General features: G+C 41.0%; 1 protein-coding gene across 2 annotated transcripts in view; it reads left to right on the plus strand.

Moving 5' to 3' along the window:
- Nuggc (nuclear GTPase, germinal center associated) overlaps positions 1-23,334 on the plus strand; it is a 61,556-nt gene that overhangs the window by 15,940 nt on the left and 22,282 nt on the right. For both annotated transcript variants that reach the window (XM_004848406.3, XM_087216756.1), the window contains exons 3-10: positions 1,213-1,320; positions 1,928-2,036; positions 2,945-3,167; positions 3,608-3,844; positions 6,726-6,935; positions 10,478-10,653; positions 11,928-11,946; positions 12,122-12,211. In XM_004848406.3, the coding sequence (XP_004848463.2) occupies positions 1,213-1,320; positions 1,928-2,036; positions 2,945-3,167; positions 3,608-3,844; positions 6,726-6,935; positions 10,478-10,653; positions 11,928-11,946; positions 12,122-12,211 (1,172 nt within the window). The remainder of the gene's footprint in view (positions 1-1,212; positions 1,321-1,927; positions 2,037-2,944; positions 3,168-3,607; positions 3,845-6,725; positions 6,936-10,477; positions 10,654-11,927; positions 11,947-12,121; positions 12,212-23,334) is intronic.

Raw genomic sequence — 23,334 nt, forward strand, 5'->3', positions numbered from 1 at the left:
GCCAGCAACCACTTGGTATTTAACTCTAGTGCAGTCCAGAGATTGAGCCAGGGTGGATTGTTCCATTTGAGCTCAGTCATGAAATGAGAATGTCTAAGACAGAAGGGTTGAAAGCACAAGCTTTGTCAACTGTCACAGCATGAGCATGAGGTGGCAGAGGTTCCTGCTTTGGCAAATACATGGCTCTGGACTGAGTACTGTACAGAGTGTGAGCTGGCTCCAGGTTGCAGCAGAATTAGTGCTGGAAGGTGCAAAGCTGGGCAGAGGGGAGCTGCCTGAGCTGTCTGGGGAGCTGGCCTGCATCTCCACCCCGAGGACCTGGCTCTTGCCCCTTTCTAACCAGGCGAACACCACCAAGGGTGTTTTCTAAAACCCATCCAAAACACAGCATTTTGGTCACACACTTTCCTTCAGATTGTGGGCCCTGATGCCTTTCACTTCGTGACCCAGGGGAGCCACGTGAGTGAACGGGACTAAGAGATATGCTTCTGTGGTTTCCATTTGTGCCATGTAAGGAAGCAGATGCTAAGGTCTCTGGCAGAGATGAAATTCCCCCAATTTCATCTCTGGAAGGCGTCCATCTTGTAGGTTCCTTCCAAAACTCTCATAGTGCTTATATTTTTATCAGCTCTCTCATTTTGTGGATGAAGAAAGGCTCAGAAGAGCCTATTTGTCCTGGTTTCCTGGTCTGCCTTCCTCTCCATTTTATTTATTTATTTAGGTACTGGGGATTGAACCTCCCCTGGGGCACTCTACCATGAACTATACTCCCAGCCCCTTTTAATTTTGAAAAAGGGTCTCGCTAAGTTACTTAGGTTAGCCTTGAACTTGAGATCTTCCTGCCCCAGCCTCCCAAGTAGCTGGGATTCCAGGTATGTCTGGCTTGATTTCTGCTTCTTGTCAGTCTTTTCTTCATGTGCAAAGGCCTGCCTTTTCCCTCCACTCAGCCCTGTCTAGGGATTCCCTCTTCACAGTTGGTTGATTTTCTAAAACTTGGTATTTGGTGAGGGATATCTGGCTGCATTGGCTTCTGAGGACTTCCAAATAGAAACTTTTCATCTGGGAAGATTTGTTGGATTCTACATTCTAGAACCAAATACAAAATGTCCCGTGACTCTGAGAAGTAGCAGCCCAACCGGGATGACCCCACAATGTTGTCTTTCTTTGAGTAGACAAAGCCTCTAATTTTTTAAAACCTCTGTTTATCCCTAGTTGATGATGATGATCCTTTTGAAGAACCAATGAAGAAAAGACGACGATCGGATCGAGAGCAGCGCTTCCGAGCTTTTCCCTCGGTGGAACAAAGTGCTCTCAAGGAATGTGAGTGTGCTGACAGTCTGACAGCTTGTTTTAACCAGCTCAGTCATTTCCAAATGTGTTCAAGTGCTCCAAGGAGGAGAAAGTTAAATTCCAAAGCTGGATGAAACATCTTTAAATGAACCAGTTCCTCTGCAGGCCTCAAAGTCTCGGAAGAGATGTGGAATTTGACGATCAACTTCCAGGCTGCTTTGGGCAGGAGGGCTGTTCTCAAAACAACCACTTCCTGATTAGAATAGAGATGTGAAAATGGTTAGTTTGGTGCATTAGCGAGTGTTTAGATGGTGTCCTTGCATTTTGTGCGTGTGTTGTCTCCTGACCATAGGAAGGAGAGAAGAATCCAGAGGGGCTAAAGCCCACCTCAAAGCTTAGATGACTTCCGCCGTGAGGAGTGGTCTAGCAGGTTGGCTCCTTGGAGGGCTCAGAACAACACTGCTGTCTCTAATGAGGCATTTTCTCTAGCATCAGATAACTCGCTTTTGAGTGCAGTGGGCTTTTCATGTCATTTCTTCTTTCCCCTCTCTGTGATATGCAGCAGACTCCTCCTTTAGAGACCAGCACTCAATCTCTTCCCTGTACACCCCAGGTAATCCTTTTCTATTGATTCCAGATGAAAAATTGGAGTCCCGGACCAGAAGGGTTTTGAGCAACACTTACCAGAAACTAATTCAGTCTGTCTTCCTGGATGACAGCATTCCTAACGGGGTCAAGTATCTCATGTGAGTCTGAAATCCTTATCCTCACAGTGGACGTCAGTGCCTTTCCCTGACTGACTGAGGTGTTTCTTCCCACACTGGAAAGGAGCTTTTGGTTAGGAACAAAGCAAAGAAGCCAAAAGTGTCTGTAGCTATGGGCCGTTATTATTGACAGTTGGCATCTATTGTGCTGTCACTGTTACCAAATAATCTCCCACATTCAGTTTCCTTTTTTTTTGTTTTGGTTTTTTTGTTGTTGTTTTTTTTTGGTGCCAGGGATCGAACTCAGGTCCTTGAGCTTGCACAGCAGGGGGCGAAACCACTGAGCTAAATCCCCGGCCCTTCAGTTTCCTTTTGTCCTGCCAGCACCCCATAAGGTAGGGACGGACTATTATGGTCACCTCATTTTACAGAAACTGAAGCTCAGAGAGGCTGAGCAAGGTCACACTGTTGATAGGTGAAAGGGCCCCAAATCGGGGCTTGGCCATGTGACCTCTGAGCCATTGTCCCTAACTCTGTGCCCAACTGACTTAAGGACTCGAGTGGAGCTGAGGTTACAATTTCTCCTGCTCAGTGAGACTCTGGGTTGCTCCTAATAATACTTTACCTCTGGAAAGTTTTACCAAAGACAAGAATTTGCAATTTCCACAGAACACAAACGAGGACGCCATGTATCTGTATCTATGTAGACCATAAAAACTTTGTGTAAAATATCTTAATCAAGTATTTTTGCGTAGTCTCATTTGCTCCCCGGGCCAACTCCGTGTAGGAAACAGGGACCAATGTTCCTCTTTGACCAAGGACAGGACAGAGACTTGGAAGGGTATAGTGAGTTACCTGGGACGAGAACTCAGCTCCTTTGCATGTTGTTCTGATATTCTTCCTGCTGTGTTTTGATCATTATAACAATGTACATTTAAACATGGACACAGAAACAGACTTCTTGCCATGATTGAAAAGCCGTCATTGGACCCAATCTACATTGGATTATTTGGAAGCACTGGGGCTGGAAAGAGCTCCCTGATCAACGCCATCATCCAGCAGGCAATGTTTCTCCCGGTCTCTGGAGACAACATATGCACTTCATGTGTTGTGCTAGTGAGCTCGGGCTGCTGTGAGCAGTACAAGGCCAAAATCCACCTTCTCTCTGACCAGGCAAGCGTTTCTTCCCTTCTCCCTTCCTAGCCCCTCTCCTTCCCTCTTTCTTCCTTCTTCTTGCCTCCTTCTCTCCCCCTCTTTCCTTCTTACTTCTCTCCTGTTCTTTCTTCTTTCCCTTCTCACTCTCTCCTGGAGATTAACACTATATTCCTTGTAAATCCAGCTCACTGCTTCACTGAATGAAAAAGAGCATCCGGAATGAGCAAGTTGAGTAGAGTGAGGAGTTCTGGCCAGGTCTTGTCACAGCTCTCTGTGACTCTGGGCCAGCCCTAGCCCTCTCTGGGTTCTGGTCTCCTGGTCCACAAAACAAGGGGTTAGAGGAGCTGACCACAGGTTTCTTGAATGTGAAGCCCCTACCCCACCCAGCGCATCCTTCCTTTTATTACTCTTTTCTCCCCCTGTGTCACAAAGGGCATGGCCCTGCCTTTTCTTGGCAGGAATGGAAGGAGGAGCTGAAGAACTTGACCAAACTCCTGCACAGGACGGAGGAGGCTGGTGGAGAAGATGTGGATGCGGATGTGTGGGTTGGGGATGAAGCTTTGGAGGAGGCCATCCGGAAGCTGCAAGTGGTCTATGGAACTGGGGCAGAAAGGAAGAAGTATGAGGACTTACTAAGGGCAAAGCCCAAGGGGAAGATTCCCACCTCGAGAATCATCACCCTCAAGGCAGAAGAGGTACCTTCAAGATTTTACTGTCTTCATTTCATTATGAGTCTTAAATAGAACAGTTGAACCTATTTAGGGGAACAGCCCAAGGCACAATGTTTTTATTAGAAACAAACTGGTACCCAAACAGGAATTACCCATGATGCATGTTATTATCCTTCATTATTTATACCTGTCAAATTGGATTTTTTAGAATCTGAATGGAGGAGCTTTTATGTACAGAAAGACAACAGTTAGTTGAAGATTAATTAATTAATTTGCAGCTTTTTGGCTGCAAGTGACAAAAAAGACATATAATGGCTTAACCAAGTAGAAGTTGATTCATTTTCTCATAAGAATTTTGGGGGCAGTGGGTGTTTTGGATTGGTCGAGTAGCTCAACAAAGTCAAGATCAACATCTCTTGGGTCTCCTTGGTCTTCCATTCTGCTTGTTTCCTCATAGTCCCTGGTTGCTACTAAATGCTGGACTTCACAGCTGGTGTCATGGGAAGAGGAAGTGGATAAAAGTTGGCACCAATCACAACTTCCCTTTTGCCAGGAAGTAAAAATTTCCCCAGAAGCACCCTTGACAAATTATACTGTAGATTTCTTTGCTTAGAAAGGAGCCACATGGTCCTTCCTAGCTGAAAAGAGGTCTAGAGAAGGCAAGAAGCAGACTTGTGATTGGCGTAAGCCAACCTCACTCTGCTGCCTCAGAGGACAGACAGACAGACAGACACACAGACAGACACCACAAGTCAGGACTATGCTGGTAGGGATGAAGGACAGAATGGGCAACTAATAAGATGATGCTGTTCTCACTTTTATAATCAATATTCTTCTTAAGTTGAATTCAATTTTTATACTAAGACAAAAAATTTGTGGAAATACCATTCAATTTATTAAAATTGTATATTTAAAAGCTGGGTGTTGGAAGCACATGTCCATAATCTCAGCACTTGGGAGGCTGAGGCAGGAGGATTACTCTGAGTTCAAGACCAACCTGAACTACATAGTGAGACTCTGTCTCAAACAAACAAACAAACTGTACGTTTAAAAACCTACTTTTTTGCTTCTGAAAAATTCGTCTTTAAAAAGTCATTCTATTGATAAATATGGCAATTTTGATATAAAACAAGAATAGCTGTTCACACTTGTCCTAAAATGTAGTGTTCAATTGGCCCCTGATCAACAAAGCAAGTCCTTCTTAAACATTTAACACTGCTTACACAATTAAATTTCCTTAGACAGTTTGTATTATACAGTTTAATGTATTTAATTCTTTCAAAGTATTTTAAATACTCAAAAAGCACCTTAAAAACCAAATCTATGAAACCTTTTCAAAGCACCCAACTACCTGTTGAATGTCTAAAAAATAAAACAAATACAGCAGCTTTTTTCTTCTTCTTTTTGGTTCTGAAGATTGAACCTAGGGCCTTTGCTCTGAGCTATATCCCCAATCCTTCTTTTATCTTTTGATACAGGTTTTTGCTAAGTTACTAAATTTCCCAGGGTAGATTTGAACTTCCAATCCTCCTGTCCCAGAATCCCAGAGTGTGGGATTACGTGTGCCACCATGCCTGGTTTATAGTTGCCATTTTTTATATTTACATGGATATTACTATTAAAATGATGATTTTCTTCTTATTTACAAAAACGTAGACAAATCATAGCCAAATGATTGCAATTCTGGTTACTTCACCTGATTACACACAACTCAGACAAAGATTTCTATAGCCTATTCATTTCTGTGCCATCTCTGTATTTGGAAACATTTTTCCCAGTGTTAAAAATTTATCTATTGAGACAAGGGAAGCAGAGTTACCATTTCCAAATTTACATTTACCATTTATAAATTTGAGGCTATTGTTAGGGTCTAGACTGAGGTGAGCGAATTTAAATTCTCCTTCCGTGGTGCTCTGCTGCTTAGTCCTCTTCTTGTAGGAAGAAGATTTTCAAGCCCATGCCTTTCCTGGACATCCCTCTTATCATATCTGCTCCATTTTTAATTATTTTAAAGAATTTACACTATCTCTTCTTTCATTTTTTGTCCTTTTATTAGAATTGATGAACTCCATTATTCTATTTACAGACTGCACCAAACCCACCAACTTAGTCTAAACTGTCTTAAAAATTTACATTCTTTCTTTCAGAATCATTCTATAGATAGATATTTATTAACAATACCACGATAAATCCCAAATCTTCTGTCCTCTAAAATATCCCCAGTTGAGAGTCACACCATAGCTGGTCACGTGAACGTGTCATTGTCCCAAGGTATGTTTAAGCAGGAACAGGAGGCTGAGAGCAATTCTCTACCCCATGTACTGTCGTTAAGATGTTCTGAAAAAGCCAAGTACAATTTTTTTTTGTACTTGGAAGATAAGTTTTAAAAACATTTTTATTTTTATTTTTAAAATAACATTTTCAACGATCAAGTTTCCAATTAATTTTTACTTTGAAAGAGGTAGTGACCATATAGCTACAGATTTTTTTATAGTCATGGCTGAATTTCTGATCATTAAAATGTTCATATTTGCCATGGGGGAAGAATCCACTGTCTACAAAATTTAGAAAGGTGCATGTTCATTACATTAACTGTAGAATCCAGTGGAGTTTCACAGGTACATTTATTATCCAGTGCTGCTATGACTTCCCTGAAGTCGCCTGGTGGCTGACTTGGGTTTTTTCCTCTCTAAGTTAAGGATCTTGAACTTCTGGAGATGCAGGGTCCCTCCTGGCTCTCAAGGTCTAGGCCCTGGCAGTGCAGATCCTGGGCCTCCTGACCCCGTTGTCCATGCGTTTGTCACCATCACTCAGCACATAGTTTTCATCACTGGCACCCCAGGCAGCCCAGGACAAGCCAGCTGGGAGTGTGGCTGCTACCTGTGACTGTGTCCCTCCTCCTCAGGCCGGAGAGCTGTCTGTCAAACTGGATCCCTACATCCGTACTCAGAAGAGAGATTGGGATGGAGCGTCGGCGGAGACACGAATCTGGCCTTTGATCAAACATGTAGAAGTGACTCTTCCCAGGTCTGCGTTGATTCCAGAAGGGGTGGTGCTGGTGGACATTCCAGGGACAGGCGACTTCAACAGCAAGAGAGATGAGATGTGGAGAAAGGTGATTCTCTTTCACGGGGCTTCATTCCCTCTGCCCTCAAATCTTCCTCCCTTTCTAAGCAACAAAGGATGTTCTGCTTTTAGCCTAGGGGATTTCATGAGTTCCTTGAAATTAAATTCTTCTGTTTTCCATGCTCTGGAATCACAGTGTAGATCTGGTGGCCAGAACAAGGTGTGTGGTGTAGGGGAAGGGCCAGCAAAGGAGAGACCTATGAGTAAGCAGAGTGGGCAAGCACAGAGTGGTACAGACCATGAACACTAAGGGTGTGAAACAGCAGCCAATCACTAAAGAACCCAGAGGCTGCGGCCATGTTGGCTGTAAGGAGCAGAAATCTGCCAAGTGACACCAAGCCAAAAGGGGCATATGGAAAGGACACCAAAGGATCTCATGAGACCCAGCCAGGCCTCTGGCTCACCTGTCATAATCAAAGAGCCACCCCCCTCTTTCTCTGCAGGTCTCTTGTGATTCTGCTTCCCTCTTTACAAATCCAGCTTCTCTTTTGCTTTCTTAGCCATATGGATCCACATGGCCAAACATGACCATCTTAGCCCCGTCTCTAAATGGTCTTGCAGTTGATGGGTCTACCACTGTCCAGTTGTATGTCTTTCAGCACAAATTCCTAAGAGGGAAAAATCTGATAGGCTATTGCCCAGCTTAATAGATTAATCCTCTCCAGGTTAGGTATCGATCTCCACCCCAATCAGCTGTGGCCAAAGGTGGCAATCTGAATCTATCCTCCTTCAGCTGGAGGCTTGGTTATGAGCTCACTTCCCAGCAACAGAGTGATCAGACATCTCCTGGATGTGAGTTGAACAGGCTGCACCAGATTCGTGGACCAGGGGGAGTTTAATCTGCACCTTATGATAGAGGTGGAGGTATTTCTAAGAGCGTATCTCTGTACTGTTATCGGACACATACAATATCCTGTGTGCCGAGAATGCAAAGATTATAGCTAATAATAATAATAATAGCAGACATTTACTGAATTGTTCTAGGTACTGTTGTAAGTGAAGTAAATTGCACTTTATAACACCGAGATTGTAACCCTGGCAAGATGCCTCTGCTCTTAACAGCCACTATTACCTTCCACGATAAAATGCAATGCTAAGTGGCTGAGAAGGTGCCCAGCATGACCTATTGTTAAGAATCATATACAGCCACCCCTTAGTCTCACTGAGAGATGTGCTGCAGGACCCCTTGTGGATATCAAAATTCTTGGATGCTCAAATCCCTTATATGAATGGTGTATTATTCACATATAACCCACACATGTCCTCCTGTATATGATCTCTAGATGACTAATAGTACCTAATACAGCACAAATGCTATGTAATCAGTTGTGCTGTATTGTGTAGGGAATAAAGACAAGAAAATGACATACTTCAGGTAGAAAAAGCTTTAAAAGTTTTCCCCATCCACCCCAGCATCCTTTGCCTCGGTCAGCCAACTCAGGGCCGGCCATGGGAGCCTCATTTTCTGCTGGGTCCCAGCCCTGGGAGTGGAACCACCTACCTTGGCTCATTCCAGGCAGAGGCAGCCTCGGGAGGTGGCCAGGCCCCTTCCCTGGATGGAGCATGGTTACAGACAATTCAGATATGCTGGGCAGCTCATCAAAGCCAGCAGATCTGGCTGGAAACATGCTCTGCGGAGGGTGGCTGGCTCGAGGCTTGGTGCTTGGCCCTTGCTCCTACATTCCTGTGGTTTCGCGACAGCCTCTCTCTAGCAGTCACTGCAGACTGTCCTGCTTCCAGGGAGAGCCAAGCACAGTGACACATCTCGCTGGTCACCAGCTCTGCATCCCTAAAAATGATAATAGATCAGCCATCCTTGGTCGGCCACTTAGAAGTCATGTGACTTTTGCCATGTTCTCTAACCCCTTTGAGGCCCCTTGTCATCCTGGGGAAGGCTGGGGGCGAGGTGGCAGGTGCCATCCCACCCACTGCACAGTCCAGTCAGTCTCCTTGTTTTGTTGTTCGCCTACCTTAACTGTACCAGATCCTGGCCCTCAGGAGATCTGTGTGGGGCCTGAAATCAAACCACCACAACCTTAGTGATTTCAACCCTTTCCCAGTTAATGTGTGTTTTATTAAGCACCACAGTTTACCAAGACCCCGTATGGGTGAGAGGCCCTGCCCCTGAGGAGCTCCCACCTGTGCCCCTCGACCCCCCCCCCCCACCTGCTTGGACAGTTGCTGTGCTTGCGGACACTGAAAAGCACAGTGTTTCTCTGAGTTGATTATGAAATTTGAGGAGCGAGAGGACACAATTGTTCCTATTTTCTTGTCTACTCACAAATAGAGGAGGGTCAGGATCCCTAACAGGGCGACACTAAATAGTCCCTTTGCCTCTTGGGGCGTATTTTCTTCTCCATGGTCCAAAAGTTTTCTGCACGCAACAAATGCTTTTTGAACAATGATCCATGGGGCCAAAGGTCTTGTGGACAGAGGGTGGAGCACTGAGCACATGGTAGTTCCAGATCTTCCATTTCAAATTCAACTAGAGCAGCTGTATTTTTAAAATCAAGTTTATACATTGCCATTCTTCCCTATAGGGGCAGGGAGAGGTAGATAGAAAACCTGCTCTCCAGTTGAAAAACTGCCACTCACTAACTACGTGATCGTGGGCAAAACAAGTTTGAGACTCACTGCTGTATATCAAGGTCTCTCAACCTCGCCATATTTGGGGCGAGATCATTCTTTGTTATGGATGGCTATTCTGGGCATGTAGGACAGTTGGCCTTTACTCACGAGCACCCCCAAATGGCAACAGTTAGCAATATCTCCAGATATTGCCAGATATCCTCTGGGGCACAAAATCTCCACTAGTTAAAACTGCTGGTATGAATCACAATAACAACTTAACTATCAAGTCACAGACTTTTACACCTTTACATGCAAAGTACAAATAAACTCAGTCCTGAGTTGGACCAGCTTTTCATTTATACGTAAGTAAGATAAGCAAAACAAAAACAACACAAGAAAAATATCACAGGGAAACACATGATTAGTTGATACACAAAATTTGCATATTTAATAAAGCAATATTTATGCTATTAATAAGTGGCGATTTCATGTTCATCAGCCTCTGTAACTTGAATCATAGGCTGTCTGGCTCCCTGCTGCCACATGGCGGCTGTGTGCTCAACATGCAGGAAAAAACATCAAAAGGATGCTGAAAGGTGACAGTTTTGGGTAGATGCACAACCAAAACCAGTTCTGCAGAAATAATTTTCTCTAGAGGGCATCTGAGGTTAGCAAGCAAGTGACAGATCAGGGGACTGATTTTGAGAATACCACCAAGAAGTCGCTCCAAAGACAGCTTGCAATGGTGTGGGCCTAGCATTGTGCTTGAGATGCTGGATTTCAAGACGAGAGGAGCAGACAGCTATTCCCCTTCTGGGGCCAAGAGCTGGCCATGCGTGGTAACTCAGAGAGGTCCTATGGTAGGTAAGTTGGTGTGTTACAGGACTCAGGGAAGAGGCAGCCAGCCCCAGGACTGTGTTCCATTCCCATTCTGATACCTCCTCCGGGCACGTTCTGCAGACCATTGATAAGTGCTCGGTGATCTGGGTGGTCAGCGACATAGAGAGGGTTTCTGGAGGAAGAGCCCATGAAGACCTTCTCAACGAGAGCATCAAAGCCTGCCAGCGCGGCTTCTACAGGGACATTGCCTTGGTGGTCACCAAGACTGACAAACTCAACCTGCTGGAGTATCTCAGGTATGCTGCTGTGTTCATGGGATGTGGGCCCCGGCTGGCGACGTTCCTCTCTGTGTCTTGACTACACTAATGACAGTACTTGACATCATTTCAGGCTTCAAGAAGTGACTGTTGGGGGTGAAAGAGAAGCCTGGTGACTTCCTGGGAGCTTAGGATGCTTGGGTGGATGGTCTCAGGAATCTGAGCCATGTGGCTCCCTTTCCAGGTAGCTGTTTAGTTAGTGCCAAGTCAGCTGTCCTCAACACAGCTCTGGGGTGTCACTCACATGTCTGACATACAGATGGCACAGTGTGGCCCCTGCCCCACACATCTGACAGTGGTGTAGATGCCCCATCACTAGGAGCTGCGTTCTGGAAGACTATCCAGTCTGGAAAGCTCTGGAGTATGAAGTTCTAGTTCTGATATGTCTACTGCTGAGATTTTTTTTTTTACTCAAAGTTTTAGAACATTGGCCCAAAGTAATATTCTTTCAGACTCACAGTCTAACATACAACTAATAATAAAGGGTAAGCATTGTAGAGCTTGGTGGATGTTAGCAGGTGCTTGTTTCCATGTAGATCTCTGCTGCCCCCGAGTAACAAGAAAACTTAGCTTCCATGTTGGGACACCTTTGAGAGTGTAAGGGAGGCCAGCAGAGGACCAGCAGGTGTGAATTGGGTTGTGCAAGGCACACAGGACCTGTGGTCATGAGACACAGCATTGTTGACACTTCTCTGGTCTCACAAGAACTTTTCAGCCAGTCTTCTCTACCATTCCTCCGGCACCAGGAAAACTTTAGTCGGACTGTGGTGTGTAGAATCCACATCTTTCATGATCCAGGTCAGAATGTCAGTTTCTCCCTGCTCTACACTCTACTGTGAGATAATATCTCAAATGTATCCTTTCTCCTGCCAACACTGATACTAAGCATAGTGAAATCTGATTTGAATTGTGGTAGGGGCTGCAGATTGTCTAGTCTCTGAGGTCCTGGTGTAAAAGAGGGTTAAATGGCATAGGAGAAGGACAAACAAAGTTCTGTGAGAACCAGGGTGAGAGAGCCACCTTCTGAAAGGCACGGGAAGGGAGGTCGCAGGAAATTTCAGAATGCAGAAGCTGGCTCACCGGTGAGAAATAAGGCGTTTTTCCCCTGAATGGACCCTGGAGGTGGATCAGAAAAGGGAGCAAAGAGAGCTCGTGTAAAGGTACAGAGAGATGGTTTTCAGGAAAAGTCAGAAGACTGATGGGACATAAAAGAAAAGTGCAGTAATTGTGACATTTTTCTAATTTCATTTCAGGGAAAGAAAAGTGGTAAATGTAAGTACGGACCAGTTATTTTTCAATAATCCTTTTTAGGGTTGATGCTACATAATGCTAATAAGCACCTATTTGACAACCTGAATATGGCCAAAATTCACCACTATTGATGAATTTCATCACTATTGATAACCTTAGCTGCTGTGCACATTTTTTATTTTGTTTCACAACCTAGCGAGCTATTCAAAATCAGCGAGAGGCAGTTTTGGAAAGGAACCAAACAATAAAACTTCAAAGGAGTAGAATTCTCAAGGAAAAGCTTAAGGTAAGTTTACAAATTTTCCTATGTAGTTTTTTTCTCAGCTCCTGGAGTTTGAGAAATGGGTGTATATTTGGCCTTGTATATTAACCAAGCCAAAAAGCTTAGGAGTGTGTAATTTGGGCTTAACTCAGCCCCATTGCTTAGTACCTCTGCAACCTTAAGCAAATTACATTACCTCTGTCACCTCGCCGAGCCCTACTTTCTCATCTGTAAAATGGAGAGCTGATAATCTCTGCCACTGTGATTGCGATTGCTGGAAGGCTTGAATGAGGATATGGTGTCCTGGGAAAGATGTCCATGCAAGTCAGGGACCGCTGTACAGCTTGATGCGTGTCTCCCTACAGAGTCATGGAGGTGGGAACACAGGACAGATGGCTGAGTCACACAAGCGTAGGGCAAGGCAGTATTGGGGTTGGTTCAGGGAAAACTTCCAGCCCATTGAATAGAAATGTATAGAACCAGTGGTCTTTAATAAGGTGAAGAAGTAGGGCAAGGGTTATTTGGTGCAGAGGCAAAAACATGATTGAAGTAGGCTGCTGATTTAGTCACCTTCCTGTCATGGGGATAAAATGCCAACACCCACGATTTACAGGAGGAGGGGTTTATTTTACTGACAGTTTTCAATGGGTTTAGCCCATGGTTGGCAGACCCCAAGGCAGAAATGACTGGTGGAGGACAGCTGCTCATCCTATGTCAGCCAGGGGGGCTGAGGTGTGGGAGAAAGAGAGAGAGAGACAGGGAAAAGAATGCACCCTTCCGGGTCACACCCCCAGTGACCCACCACCAGCCAGGCCCCCACTCCTTGCAGCTGTTCAGCTGCTGAATTTATCAATGGTTGAATCTCCTGATGAGTATAGTGCCCCCTAATCCAGTCACCGTCCAAGTATGAAACTTTTGACGGACACTTTAGATCTAAAGTGTGTCTGCCATGTTTGGTGAACTCGGTGTGAGTAGTTTTGAATGAACAGCTCAGCAAAGGGTGTGTGTGGAGTGGGGCCATTAGGCCTGAGCTGCATCTTCCAAGCTTGAGTCATCATTCCGTGGGAATCTTAGTGTTCCCTTAAGTTATTTTCACTATTTTGTCACTAAAATAGTACAAACATAAAACTTCTTATTATAATAGTCTCAGGCAGCTATACAACGGAAACCAATTTTAAGATGAAATATAAACAGAGCAATGGAAGTGATGTATCAGAGGAACTATAATGTGATAGATGGTCTAGTTTTGCCAAGACTAAATCTTCAGTCCTGGATTCAATGGTAAAAATATTTGGCTCATGTCTTGTTCTATATTCAATGGCTTTCTGTACTTTGACTTCAAAAATCTTGATGCAGAAAATGTCTTTGTATTATGTACATGGACTCAAACATGTCAAAGCTTTTTTCCTAATTTGGTGTGATCAGGCCTCATATTTAAGCCAAATCTACTAAGCAATTGAATGCCAGTTTTCATGAGGTGATAACTCAGTAGGGCTGCTCTTAATATTTTGGTCTTGTTGGCATTAAAGAAATACATATTTTATGAGAACCTAATCACATTATTTCTGGAATGGGAAACATAAAATACTTTATTGCACAATTCACAACTAGGTTTACTGCTAATAAATGTGGCAAATTGGTTTGCATGAGTGAGTGTCTGGGGAGTAGGATGTCAGCTTGTGTGTGTGTGGGGGTCACTGGAGTTCCCAAGGGAGTGCAAGTTCTTTTGAGATCTACCAATCTACTCTTCCTTATATTGTTAGAATGACTGTGGAAACTTCATTTGTAGTACATACCTCCACTTGGAGCAGATTTAATTTTAATAATAGAAAATATGAGGCAAAGGTTGACTGTGAGGTAGTCATTCTTATAGTTCTTGGCAGGTAGTTTTTAAAATTATAAAATAAAAACCAAGGAAAAAGAGGCTGGGGGTGTAGCCCAGTGGTGGAGTCCTTGCTTAGCATGTGTGAGGTCCTGGGTTCAATTTCTAATATGGAACAAACAAACAACACTACCACTAAGGAGAAAGAGCCCCTAGAGAAGATGTGACAGAGGACTAGGAATGCATCAGGAAAGGATGACCGAAGTCAGAGAAGGTGGAGGAGAAGCGTTAAGAAGGAGGAGGGCTCGATCTTTTTAGAGTTGCCAAGGAATGTTGTAAGGACGAAAAACTGCTCATTGGTTTCAGTGAGGAGATCCTGCATGAGCATTCTTCAGGGTAAGGACCAGATTTGAAGCTGGGTTGCAGAGGGCTGTGCCAGCTCCTCATTCAAGAGGCTACTTGCCAAGAGAAGAGGAGAGGGAAGGATGACCTCACACACTGTGGTAGTCGGCTTTCTCATTGCTTAGACATAGTACCCAACGCTCACAGCTTAAAGGAAGTGAGGTTTAATTTGTTCGTGTTTTCAGTCCATGATCAGCTGGTTCCAAGGAGAGGCATCATGGCAGAAAGGTTTAGTGGAGCAGAGTTGCTTGGTTCACTGCATCAGAAGCAAAGCAGGGGAACAGTGCCAGACCAGAAGGGGCAAAGGACTAGACAGAGACCCCAAGGTCCCGCCTCCACAACCCACCCAGACACACCTAGAAGTATACTCCACCAAGCCTAAGGGTAGATCCCAGAGACAAACCACTTGAAACTCCACCTTAACTGCTGCACGCACACAGGTTATGCTAGGCACATTTCCCTGCTTGTTATTCGAGGCAGCCCTTGCCCTGAGTGCTAGAGGGAAGGAGTTGAAAGAGAGCTTCATAATACTTCCTGTTCTGCTCATCCTTTGTCCAAGGCTTTTGAGACTCACCACAGGTCTTAGTCCATTTGGGCCGGTATAACAAAAGCACCCTAGAGAAGATGACTTGTAAACCACAGACATTGGTTTCTCACAGCTCTGGAGGCTGGAAGTCCAACATCAATGGGCTGGCACATTTGGTGTCTGGCAGATGGCCACTTCCTGACTCATAGAAGGTCATCCTCTTGCTGTCTCTTCACATGGTGGAAAGGGTGGGGGGCTCTCTGGGGCCTCTTTTTTAAGGGCACTAATCCCATTAGGAAAGGCTCTACCCTTATGACCTAATCACTTCACAAGAGCCCCGCCTCTTAAAACCATCACCTTGGGGGTTGGGATTTTTATATACAGATTTCAGGGGGGCACAAATGTGCAATTCGTAGCATTCCAAATGATTTGTTTCATTTTTATCAAGAAAGCTTATTTTCCTGAAACAAGTTGAGTGGGGAGAGTATTTTAGTATTTGAGTACTGTACTAGGGAAAGACAACACTAGCATTTTTTAAAAATAAAAAATATAGGATTTAACATTGTCTTCTTGGCAGATAAAGTTAACAAAACCTTCCCCTTTCTCCCAAAGCTCTGGAATTTTCTTAATCTGTAGGACAGAACTTTCCTTAGCTTTGACATCTGGAGTTTATAGACAGGCCAGGGGAAATCATGAAGACAGCTTTTCGTAATGTGTGTTCCGAGAGCAGGGCAGAGGCCAGTGCTGGTGGCTCCACAGCACGTGCCCTGCCCCTCGCTGGCTTGTGCCCAGCTCTGGGAGGATCTGTGCTCATAGGGGACTCTAGTCACACTCAGAACAGCCTCGGGGACAGAGGTCTGCAGAAGACAAGGGGTATAGCAAGTGCTGCCCTCTTGGGCCTGCTCACTATAGGGAAAGCACTGGAAAAGGGTGCCCAAGGCCTCGGTGCCCCACATGACCTCCGGCTGAGGCCACTACAGGGGCAAATCAGCCATTGCCTGCTTCACGCAGCTCACTTGGCTATGAAAATAACTGATGGCTGTGCATAAATGAGGCTTCGTCTGATTGAAACTTTTTTATTTAAACTGTCAAAGATAATCAGGAGTCATTAAACTCAATTTATAAGTTATTTACAACTCTAGAAATTTTGGGGCTAAAACTCTTAGTTTGATTAATGCTCCTTCAGCATATAGAGTTCACAGGTTTGATTCTGTCATAAAATTGCACCATCTTTAAGCCCAATTATATTTCTTGTAGACATTTTATTTTATTTTATTTTATTTTCCCCATTAACTTTATTGGTACATTTTAGGTATAAAATACAGTTACATTCATCATTGGGATCTTGTACCATTACATGAGTCTCTTGGTTCTTATTTTTTTTTCCCCTTCCCTTGCCCTCCCTTCACCCCGTCCACCCTTCCCTATTTGCAAAGACCTTGTTTCCATTTTTTTCCTCTTCTCATATTTTTTCCTTTCCCTTTTTTCCCTTCTCCTATCCCTCCCACTTCCCCTGCTCTTTTAGACCTTTTCTTCCTGTTATACAATATCAGTTATATATTTTTAAAATTACAATATTAAGATCTAGGAGACATTACCACAGATTTTACAGGATTTAAAAGGATATAGAAAGCATATTACAAATATCTTTTTTGAAATAAATTTGACAACTTCTAAGAAGTACCTTGGAAGACAAATTAATGAAACTAACTCTGGAGGAAATATAAAATTTGAATAGCACCTATTAAAGAAAGTATATTCCTAGCTTGAAAACCTACCTATATGACAACAGCAGGCTCATAAACATTTTAACTGATAAATTATATCAAACAATTAAAGCAGAAAAAAGAAGGAACACTTCTCCCCTCATTTTAGGAAATCAACATTGTGCTAATCCTAAAACTGGATAAAGATAATAGAAGAAAAAAGTATGAACATAGATAGAAATTTGTTTAACAATACAAACTATTAGAAGTCAGATCTGGCAGGATGTAGAAAGTGGTTTTGTTATAGGGATGCCAGTGTTGGTTCAGCATTGGAAGATCCACCCCCAAAAGTCATCATTTTAACAGAGGAAAGGAAAAAGCCATATGATCCTGTCACTAGTTGGAGAAAAAGTATTGGACTAAATTCTACAGCTGTTCATGGTAAAAGCTATCAGGAGACTAGAAGTAGAACAGAAACTTCTCAACAGATTAAAGACATGTACTCCATACTTCCAGCGAGAACACCTTATATAAATGGAGAAGATACAATGGTTTCTCCTTAAGGTGGGGAACAAGGGCAGATATGCTTACTCTTTATCTGTCCATTAAACTTTGAGACCTAGGCCCCACCAAAATAGTCTGGCAATAAAATGACACAACTAGGATAGGATTGGCATGGCAGAAGCAAAATCTTCATATGTAGATGAAATGATCATCTCCAGAGAAAATACTAAGAAATCTCTAGGACCCCCTAGAACTTATACTTGAATTTAGCAGGATTAGAAAACACAAGGTATATATAAAAATTCAGGCCTGTGTATACTTGCTATAAATGAAGAATTGGATATTAAAATTTAAAAGTTATGTAGGAGTACAAAGGACCTAGAAAAGTTTTTTAAAAAGTTTTGGAAGACGTTTAGTACCTAATTTTAAGACTTCTTCTAAAGCTACAGTAATCAAGGCAGTGTTGGTGTAAGGAAAGACATAAAGATCATTTGAATAAAACAGAGAATCTAGAAATAGAACCACACATATATGGTCCACTGAGTTTTGAAAGATTATTTAACATTAGCATTTTATAGAATATAAACTCAATTCAAGAGCCAAGGAAAAGATAGTGTTTTCAGCAAATGGCACTAGAACACCTGGTATCTGTATATAAAAAATTAACCTCAACCCTTTATTTCCATACATGAAAATAACTTGAAGGGATCTATGAACCTAAATAAGAAAACCTAAAAGTATGAGACTTTAAGAAGAAATTATAAGGGAAAATATTTATGAATTCAGGGTAGGCAAGAACTACCTAGGATACAAAAAACATGATGTATAAAAGAAAAAAATTGATAAATGAGATTCCATCAATATTTAGAACTTTAAATGACATCATTAAAATGAAAAGTAGTCCTTAAACAGACCATATTTCCAATGCATATAACCTATGACCAGAATATATAAAGAACTCTTACAGCTCATTAATGGACAACCGAATTAAAATGTAGACATAAAAAGATGATAAATAGCCAGTATAGCACAAGGAATGGTGTGCAACTCTAGAATCAGAAAAATATTAATCAGTACAATAATAAGATTGAATTATACACTCATTAGGGAGATAAAGTTCAAAGTTTTAAAAGCCTTGTCGTAACTTTTTCTTTTTGTTGGATTCTCCCCCTTTGCATTTAATTTGTCACTCCCAATGGATTCATTCTGCTGGGTTTCCTGGGGTTGTGATCCTCATTGTCTTTTCCTAGGATATTGTCTAAAATTTTTTGGAGTGCTGGTTTGGTATTCCTGAAGTTCCTGAGGTGCTCTTTATCATGAAAGTATCTTATTTCTCCATCAATTTTGAAAGATAGTTTTGCAGGGTACATCAATCTGGGTTGGAGGCTGTTTTCCTTTAGGGCTTGAAATACATCACTCCAAGCTCTTCTTGCCCTGAGGGTTTGCATTGAGAAGTCTGCTGTGATTCTGTTGGGCTTTCCTTTGTATGTGATTTGTTTCTTTTCTCTCACTGAGTGTAGAATTTTGTTCTTCTGTTGGATTTCTGGAATCCTAACTATTATATGCCTATGTGTAGATTTTTTTTGATTAAGGCTAGCTGGAGTCCTATGTGCCTCACTTAGCTGTATGTCAAGTTCTTTTCCCCTCCTTGGGAAGTTTTCTGCCATCACTTCTGTGAACAGTTTTTTTATGTCATCTGCACTCTCTCTTCTTTCTTCATTGACTCCAATCGGTCTTAGGTTATTTTTCTTTGCATCTTCTAGCAGCTACTGGATTGATTTCTCGTGTTCCCTTACAATTTTAAAACAATTTTTCTTTTCCTCCTCACTAATTGCAATCTTATCTTCTATATGTGAAATTCTATCCTCACATTGGTTCATTCTGCTGCACAGACTTTCGATGGGGTTTTTAATCTCTTGGAAATCTGTTTGTATCTGTTTTATGGATTCCATTTGTTTCCTATGTTGGGATTCCATCATGTTCCTCAGATCCTCTATTTTTTTTATCTGTGTCCTCTCTAGATTAATAAATCATGTCTTGCACCATGAGCAAAATCTTTGCTGTTATCTGAGTAATTATTTCTGATTTCATTTTTCCCAGATCCTCTTTTGTTGCCAGTTCAGAGAGTCCAGGTGGTTGAGTATCAGATTGTTCCATCTTGTTTCCCTTTGGGGTTGCTGTAGGTGATCTGGAACTCTGTTTTTGAGGCTTGTTTATGTGTTTTCTCATTTCCACGGTGGGGGGTGTGTGCTTCTGGCGCCCACGCGGCTCACCTTCTCTGCCCTAGGAGCTTGGGATGGCAGCGGGGGAGCTTCCTTCTGGGTGCTGAGACCGGCTCAGCTTCTCTGCCCTAGGAGCCTGTGATGGAGGTGGGGGAGCTTCCTTCCGGGTGCTAGGACTGGCTGAGCTTCTCTCTCTTGTAGACATTTTAAATGATAGTCATGAGCTTTGGCCCTACAAATATCTGTAAAAATAAATATAACACACACAGATTATTGTGCTTGCAAATCATTTCTGAAGCTCAGCATAACATAATTTATACAATGGGTTTGGATCAATTCATTATCACCTTTGTAATTATTTTTATACATTGAAGGCTGCAAGGTATCTCCCCCTCCCTTTGGAAAGCAGATGTCTCATGTTTCCAAAAGATTTAAGACATCTTCAATTTTAAGGTGTAGCACTATTTTATATCTCTCTTAAAGAGAAAAAAACCACTGCCAATTAAACTATGGCGTAATGTTTTCCTTTTTTTAATGTTTATTTCTGTTAAAAAATGAAACAGCAGGGACTGGGGATTTAGTTCAGTGGTTTCGCCGCCTGCTGTGCAAGCGCAAAGACCCGAATTCGATCCCCAGTACCAAAAAAAAAAAAAAAAAACCAATAAAAATGAAACAGCAGAAACATGTACATTATGATCACACTTGTCCTCTGCATCTCCGTCAATATGTTTCTAAATGCATGATAATAAATAGTGCCGCTGACAGTAAAGCTGGCTCTTCACACCATGAACACCCCTTCCCCAGATGCCCAGTGTGTGTCAGAGAAAGTATACAATTTAAAAACTGACACTAGAGTAAAATTTGATGAGTCAACCATTAAATTTAGAAAAGAATTTGATTTAAATACCTATAAACTAAGCAGTTTTAAAAACTTTTAAAACAGTATTGAGTCATTTTTAATATAGCAAAGTCACTCTTAAAGATGATAATGACCTAATTCATCTCTTAACATGGAACTAGTCTATGAAACAAAATAACAGTTGGAATAAGAAATTAGCATAGTATGAGGTAATTTAAGATTGTGTTACTTTGTTTGGACTCATATAAAACGCTATTTTGAGTTTTAAATAAATGCAAAGAATCCTCAAGATTTATACATAAGAATGTAACTTTCATAAACCCAAGCTCATAATTTTTAAATTCTCACAAATAAAATATTTAATGCAGGATTTATGATCTCGCATGCTACTAGTTGATTTTCATTCATTTTTAAGTTTCACTATAACTTATTTTCTAGAATACTACACATTCAGGTTGTTGCTAATCTTTTCTAGAAAAATAGAATTGCTTAAACATGTATACCAGTTTAATTTTATTTTCTACAAATAATTTATTAGTGTGGTTAAATATCATGCCTAATATAATCATTAAAGTTAATCCATATAGCCAAAATACTTGATATTTAAAATGTCTAGCAAAAGTTTGTCATTTAGTAAATGAAAAATTCATTGTTTAATAAATGATACGTTCTATTTTTACTTGTATTTTAGGTAGATGGATACAATTACAGAACAGCAAAGTACAGCTCCTGTAAAGATCTGACTTAAAGTAACATGGCAGTTTATAGTAGCATTTCCATTTCATTTCTGTTTTATGAAGAAATGTTTACAAACAGGGCCGGGTATTTGGAACAGTGGCACCATGCCTGCCTCACAAGCACAAGGTCCTGAGTTCGATCCCTGGTACCAAAAAATAAATAAATAAAAAATAAAAAAATAAAAAATAAAAGAAATGTATACAACGTACTTTTATAAAATGAATTTGGATGCTGAATTAACTGTCCTGCAGCCAGTCATGCAGAAGATAGGGCTTGCAGACTAAGGAAATAACAAGCCTTTGTTTGAAACTTTGCTATTTTAAACATACTACTAGAGAGCATCTATACCATCAGTGAAAGGTAATGTGAATGAAAGTAAAAATGAAGTTTCAAGCTTGAAACAACTATTGAAACTACTACATGGAAACTCATTAATATAACTTTATATTGTATCATTTGGACGGGGGGGTTTAAAATCTGTGTTCAGAATTATAGAAATATCCAAGGAGTCAAAAATGTTTAGTTCAATGTTTATTTCTGTAAAGGAATGAATTTCCAAAATAGTTTCATAATATCAATGTCTTCTTTTTTTTAAAAAGCCACTTTTCTTGTAAAAGAGAATGAACAAGATAAAATCACTTTCTTTCTTACACCTTCCCCCTATAGACAACCAATACATATTTAAGTGACTATGATATGGTCATCAATAAATTTAATGATCAATTATCAATATTAATAGTAGCTGCTTTTAAAATAAATACCAACATTTTACATTACTTTGTCAAAAATAAATGTACCTTTTATAAGCCAGTCAACCTCATTTCATCATTTAGTTATTGACTGAATTTTCAATTCCCATTTTAAATGTTCTAGAACTTATCTGGCTCTAGCCACACTGGACAATCAAATCAAATTAAATTAAGAGTCTTGATTACATTCTGCTAGTCTCCTTTCATCATCATAGCACACACAATGAAAGTGAATCAAACATTTTCCTTCAAATTGAGAAACTGAATGGATTAAATCTTTTAGTTTGGGTTCAATTAAGTTCAAGTATTTGCCACTAGTTGAATTAAATTTTTTTCCTTAGGTTAAGAACAATCGTTAAAGTCAAGTGTTTGAGAAAAATAAAGGCAACAAGAGTTAAATAATTCTATATTAGCACTGCAAAAACCAAAGTGAACTTACACACACACGCATACACACACATGTATATATACACACACAGAGTCATTTATTTTCATGTTAAGACAGTAATTTTGATAACCAGAATGCTTGGATTAAATTATCTTATTCCTTCCTGCTTTTTAAAGAAAGACAGAAGTTCAAAGCACTCAAAGTGCTGAGTAAGCAAGTGTGCACGTAAACTGAGTAAAACATGAATACTGATTATTTTATTATTTTGGTCTGGTCCAGAAGAGGCCTATTTTAGGAGCATGACAAAACATACTGCATAAGAAGACTGCTGATAGCAACAGGTTCTGAACTTGGGAGATTTTACACATAAAAATAATATATTTTCCTTAGAAAAAATAAAAGGGAAGCAGACAGCAGTGTTAAAATGATTTTTCTTATAGATCTCATCTACAGTATTAGCCTCGTCCAGTGGTGGCAAACCTATGGCACACGTGCTGCAGTAACTGTATCACTGAAAGCTCCAAAAGGTTCACCATCACTAGCCTAGTCATTTCTCACTGTGAATTCTTAGAAGAATCTCATCCTTAAAGGAGGTCCACAATATCTGCCTTAAGCCTTACTACAAAATAAAAAGAAATAAGGTGATAAAATGCTAAAATAAAAATGTGACATCTAAAAAAAAATCTTAAAATCCAGGAAGTATATTCCATGATCAAGCTAATGAAAAATCCTCAAAATGAGTAAAATATTTCATCACCAGTAGATGACTGCATATCTAAAATAGAAAATGTCACTTTTAATAGCCTAGAGAAAAGATCATGTCAACAATTTGGAAATAAACCTAAGTAGGTATTGACATAAGAAAAAAGGACAACGCAAAAAAATGTTGAGAGTTATTTACAGATTTAAAAGTAGTTCCCATCTTTTCAGCAAAAGTGGCAGCACACCAAGTGCACCAAATTATCACAGTTATCTTTCCACCGAGAAAAATACTAATGCAAACTACGAGATTTCTGAAAAGATTCACTACTATATCTATAATTTTTATTAAAAACTTTAAGATTTTATCCATGCTTATAATACAGAAGAAAAGAGAAAATCTTGAGATAAAGACTAAATTTTAGTTTCTTCTAAAAAGGAGAAAATATGACAGCGAAACCCTGAATAACAATTATAATTCATAAGGAAGCACAAGAACATGCCAATTCATCCTGTTAGTAGATATAATCCT

Source organism: Heterocephalus glaber, unplaced genomic scaffold (genome assembly GCF_053883595.1).
Source record: "Heterocephalus glaber isolate CG9 unplaced genomic scaffold, H.glaber_assembly_v1.0 deba00001460, whole genome shotgun sequence".
NCBI lineage: Eukaryota > Metazoa > Chordata > Mammalia > Rodentia > Bathyergidae > Heterocephalus > Heterocephalus glaber.